Source organism: Brassica napus, chromosome A7 (assembly GCF_020379485.1).
Source record: "Brassica napus cultivar Da-Ae chromosome A7, Da-Ae, whole genome shotgun sequence".
NCBI classification, from domain to species: domain Eukaryota; kingdom Viridiplantae; phylum Streptophyta; class Magnoliopsida; order Brassicales; family Brassicaceae; genus Brassica; species Brassica napus.
The window spans coordinates 6942810-6948612 of record NC_063440.1 but is presented as its reverse complement, the minus strand read 5'-3'; the positions used below and the strand labels follow the sequence as shown (position 1 = coordinate 6948612).

Sequence of the window (5803 nt, the reverse complement as noted above, 5' to 3'; positions counted from 1 at the left end):
AGAGGGTTCTGGTCCGGGACAAACTGGTTTGGGTTATGGCGGGTTTATAGATTGGGCGGTTTGGTTATATGATTCTGATTCAATGTCAATTAAAAAGATAAAAATAAAAATAAAACAAAATATATGAAATTAAAGTGAGAAATAAATTATTCATTCCCCCATTCGTCGTCCTCCCCAAAAAGCTCGATCGATTGCAGCTCGTCCAATTCAATTCGCAGCTCCCGAGAAATCTCGCAGCTCCCCAGAAAGCTCGATCGTTGGATTCTCCGGCGAATGCAGGTTAGTTGTTCTCCTCCCCCAAGCTGCATTGTATAAAAATTGTTTTTAGGGTGTGTAATTGGAAATGTGAATTAATTAAAGCATACGGTTGGTTGATTGATTTGAGTTGCCTCTATGGAATTGAGTTGAGTTGAGGTTCTTGAGCTTATAGTACCCGAAACCTCAATTTGATATGTAGTTGAAGCATAACTTGGTAAAACTAGTAGAACTGATAATTGAAATATAATACATATAACTGTAGATAATTAGATAACACTAGTATAACTGTCACTTGAATTTGTTGTTTTTGCAGGATACAATGACGAAACACGTGAGCATACATTTCAAATTCAAAGATCGAGTCTATAGTGTAACCATGAAGACAACAGTGGATGACATAACTTTGGCAATGCTAGAAGAAAGGTTGTATAAAAAGCTGTCGTTGAATGAAAGGAATGTAAAACTGGTGCTGAGGTACATGCCGATGGTGGTTGGATGTGAGGCAGAGATAACTATTTGTGATGATGAGGATTTGTTTGTTTACCTAATAACAATTGATAAAGACAACCGTAGAAGTCTTTTGTTAGTGGAGGAGACGAGTGTATCGGATCAGTTAGAGGTGGTGTCCAGAGTGTGCAAAAATTCTGTTGGTATGAATTACCAAGCGTTGCAGGGAAATGATGATGAAGTCGGACCTAAAGCCCTGATTCTGTACGTAGAAAACGGGGAGGCAGATCAACAGAAGAAGCAGATAGAGGTAGAGAATGATGACGAAAGAAGACATGATGATTTTATGGATACAGACGCTGAGACAGAAACCGCAGCTGAGACGGAAACTGCAGCTGAGACAGAAACCGCAGCTGAGACGGAAACTGCAGCTGAGACGGAAACTGCAGCTGAGACTGAAACTGCAGCTGAGACAGAAACCGCTGCTGAGAAGGACACCACAGCTAATATGGATGGCAGTGGTAATATGTATGTTGAGCAGATACCTTTAGTAAAATGTAGTCAAGTTATAGAGGAATGGGGAGATGCTATGGATCTGTACCTTCTGCAGGAATTTTCAAACAAGAGATCACTTCAAGAGGTGGTGGATAGAGCTGCATTTGGTTGCAGCTTTCGTTATGTTATTAAAAAATCTGATCGTAAACGGTTGGTGTTAAGATGTTATGAAGCAAACTGTAAATGGGGATTGCGAGCTGCGAGGATTCGAGAGACGGAATTTTTTTCTATTATGAGGTACTGGGGTGTGCATACATGCTCTCGGACTAATCAAAGTAATAGCTGCAACAGCAAGAGGAAAGGATCTGCAGAATTAGTTTCAACTTTTTTGAATGAGGAATATCCTGGAAAACTGATGACTCCTGTTCCGAGAGATATCATAGACTTAATTAAGTTAAGACTGGGTGTATCGGTATCTTACTCCACAGCCTTGAGAGGGAAAAATCTAGCTATGCGTGAGTTGCGTGGTAATTCAGAAGACAGCTACAAGATGTTGCCTAGCTACTTGTACATGTTAGAGCAGGTTAATTCCGGAACAACAAGAGAGGTGAAGTTGGATGAGGCAGGTAAGTTCAAGTACCATTTCATAGCTTTAGGAGCTTGCATTGAAGGGTTTAAGGCCATGAGGAAAGTGATTCTTGTGGATGCTACATTTTTGAAGAACGGATATGGTGGGGTACTAGTATTTGCTAAAGCTCAAGATCCTAATCGTCACCATTATCCCCTCGCGTTTGCGGTACTTGACGGTGAGAATAATGCTAGTTGGACTTGGTTTTTCGAGATGCTCAAAACTGTTATGCCGGACTCTTCTGAAATAGTTTTTATGAGCGATAGAAATCAGAGCCTCATCACTGCTGTAGCTAATGTGTATCCACAATCTCACCATGGCCATTGTATATGGCATCTAGCTCAGAATGTGAGAAACCATGCTTGTAACACCATCAAAGCCGTAGTGGCATGGAGATTTATGGAGTTGGCTAGGTATTACACAATGCCTGAGTTCGAGGCTGCTTATGCATCTTTTAAGGTGAGATATCCTTCAGCCTCCAAGTGTTTGGAGGAGAACACTAACAAAGCAACATGGGCTAGGGTCTACTTTCCAGGTTGTAGATACAACTTGGACACTAGCAACAGTATGGAGTCGATGAATAGCGCGTTTAGGGACGCAAGGAGGTATGCCTTGATACCATTATTGGATACAATCATCAAAAAAATATCTGACTGGTTTAATGAACATCGGAAGGACGCCGTGTCTGGATCAATTGATACCAAACTGGTTCCTTTGGTTGAGATCCATTTGCACAACTTATGGGCCAAAGCTGAGAAAACGCCAGTGCGTGAGCTGAATAGTTATGATCTTGAGTACAAGGTAACCGACACTGACAATGGGAAGGATTATTTGGTGAATTTGATAGCGAAGTCGTGTAGCTGCAAGGTATTTGATTATGAAAAGTATCCTTGTCGTCACGGACTTGCTGCTTACTTATATTTCTTTGAGGTTCCTGCTGCTAATGGTCGTCGACGTGAGGTCAACATAGAGTATCATCAGTTGTGCTCAAAGTATTACTGGACAGAACTTTGGGCAATGGCTTATTACAGGACCATTTATTCTGTGCCGGACAAGTCTGAATGGATTGTACCAGATCACATCAAAGAGCTCCAGATCATACCTCCGAAAAAGCTGACGAGGAAGGGAAGGAAAAAGGTTAATAGGAATCCATCAGTTGGTGAACGGCGTAAAAGGACACAAAACGTAAGGCGAGCGAGGACAAATTTTGGTTTTAATTGGCTGTTGTTTGGAATGCGTTCTAATCCTCCAAGTGAAACAAACTAAATCTTGGAATGTTGCTTTTGCTATATTGCTTTTGGTATGTTGAACTTGGAATGTAGTTGTTGTTAATTTTAATCGGGTTTGGACAACTACTGAGAACCTTGGTATAACTAAGTATAATTGTTCCTGAATATACCCGAATTTGGTCCTTTATATATCCAATAAATGATATAAATACTCCATCTTCTCTCTCTCTCTATTCTCTCACTTCTCTCTCTCGAGACTCTTCTACTTACTTTCTGAGGACAAAATATCGAAGATGCAAGGAGATGGTTTGGGTTCGTCAAGAAGAAGGGAAAATTCTGCAAGAAAATTGTGTTTTTGTCGCTTAGATGCCGAAATAAGACAAGCTTGGACAGACAAGAACCCGGGGCGACGATTTTATGGCTGTCCGTGTTATAAGGTATCCCAGCTGATGATAGAAATTGTGATCCAAGATTGAAAAATAAAGAAATTATTTACAATGGAATTTTTGGCAGGAGAAAAATGGATGCAACTACTTCAAATGGTTTGATTGGTTTGATGTAGAGGATGGTACAGAATGGCAAAAAATGGCTTTGATTGAAGCCTGGGATGAGATCCAAGAGAAGAGTAGGGTGATCGAGCAGTTAAACCAAACCATTGCAGAACTCACAATTAATTTGGAGAGGATCCAACAAGAAGAGGAAATTGTTAGAGACTTTCAAAATCTCTATGTTTAATGGTGTGAGAAAGTTTTATTCTAAGTTTACTTACTTATGTTTCCCTGTATTGGAACCTATGTATTTTCTAAGTCTGTGCACTGTCGAACTTATGTTGCAACTATGGAAAACCACAGAAAACTAGTAAAACAAGGTGTTACTATGGTCGTAAATAACAGATATTTACTTGACATCATCCCCTCTAATCCAACACACAAAATTGTTAATGCACAAACACATTCACTTGACTACTCCCATAATTCATCAACAGAAACTCCTCTTGAAATTATATTAGTGAAATTAACTAAACTAATTCATCGTCATCACATTTTCTATTATGCATTGTATAGTCTTTCCAAGTTCATTTTCTTAATAAGAGCAGCTTACAAAGGACTATTCTACAATTCTTGTGCTTTCAAAAATATTCTTGCACTTATCAATTAAACTTGCTTGGTAATGAGGGAAAATAACAAGTAAAACCTTCTTCACAAATTTAAATTATACGTAAAACTAAAAAATGTTGAAATCACGAAAAATAGAACTATGAAGAAATTTGGTAACACCTGAAACTTCAGTATAACTATGATCAAATATTTGGGGGGGGGGGGGGGGGAACTAAAAATAATTTTGCGCCTAATCGATAATATTCCAAAAATCTCAATTATTTCGGTCAAAAAGTAGACTCCCTCTCTGCTCTCCGTCTCGTCTATTGTGCTCTGTCTCACTTTAGTCAATTATTTCAATTATTTCTCTCTCTCTCTCTCTTTACTCTCTTCTCATCTCGTTGATATCTACCTCCCTCCCTCCCTCATCTTATCTACTCCACTCCTCCTCCTCCTCACACTCCTCACACTCTTCCCTCCCTCATCTTATCTATTTCAAAATTCCCTCTACTGACCATGACTCACCCGTACCAAGAGATGAAGGACATGAAGAAACACAAGAAACACTACGACATGTTAGGCTACATTTGCGATGCCCAGTGTGGAATTCCAACCCGTTGCCCATGTGGTGGTGAAATCAAGACCGATGTTTCTCCAAATCCTATGTATCGCCACGATTTTGATACCTTGCCTGGGAGTAGGTACTTCACCTGCAAGAATTATGAGGTAATTTCCTTTTTTTGTAGAACTATGTTAAACTTAGTTATACTCTGGGTAAAACTGATTTAATTAAACTTAGTGAAACTTAGTTATACTCTGGGTAAAACTGTGTTAATCCTACTAAGTGAAACCTAGTTATACTCTGGGTAAAACTGAGTTATACTATGCATGAAACTATGTAGGACGATGGGATGCACTTTCGTCAGCCATGGGCTTTTGGTGTTGAGGATGAAGTGAGGCGCCTAAGGATGGAGGTGAATGATATGGCTGAAGAGATTGCTAAGCTTAAGAGGATTATTACCTCTACCTCTCGTCCATGAGATTCTCAAATCTCAAGTTCTTAGTATGGATGTGCTAAAAATAAGAACTTTGCTTTGTATTCCCTATCTATTTCCAGTTTCGGTTACAAGTCTTTTTTTGTTCTGTTAAGTCTTTGAATCTTATCTAATGTTAGATGATACCACTCAAATTACCCTAAGGAGTGTTACTCTCATCAAAAGAGGTTCAGATGTAATACTTAGGGATCGAATCCACAAGGAGCTAAGGAACAACTAAATTTAGTGTTTATTAATTCTATAGGTTGTAAATGTCTAAATGAAATAGCAATAGTAACAAGCGAGTAAATAATAAATGTAACTTGGTTGGAAATGATATTAGATGCAGGGCCACTATCAGGTGTTGGAGATTATAATATCTATAGATGCCTAACTGTTGCATGCATGATATATTAGAGCTCATTCGCTTAACTCAGTGATCAGCTGTCGCATGTACCACTGGTTAACAGACTAGATCTCGTGTCTCAACGATTAGTATGCAGACAACGAGAGAATGTCGATCGATGGTCTATTTAGACGTCAAACGATACACCTTTGCCAACATCGATCGACGGGTTCTAGCGAGGCCTATGCGCGAGTATGAAATGCCCTACT

At 39.3% G+C, this 5803-nt stretch overlaps 1 protein-coding gene across 1 annotated transcript; it reads left to right on the top strand.

Annotated features, from left to right (window-relative positions):
* Window positions 1–634: 634 nt before the first annotated feature.
* Window positions 635–3792, top strand: LOC111212795. Its single transcript, XM_022714394.1, has 2 exons — window positions 635–3013; window positions 3571–3792. Exons 1-2 carry the CDS (start codon window positions 635–637, stop codon window positions 3790–3792), a joined length of 2601 nt encoding a protein of 866 aa, XP_022570115.1.
* The last annotated feature ends 2011 nt before the right edge of the window (window positions 3793–5803 follow it).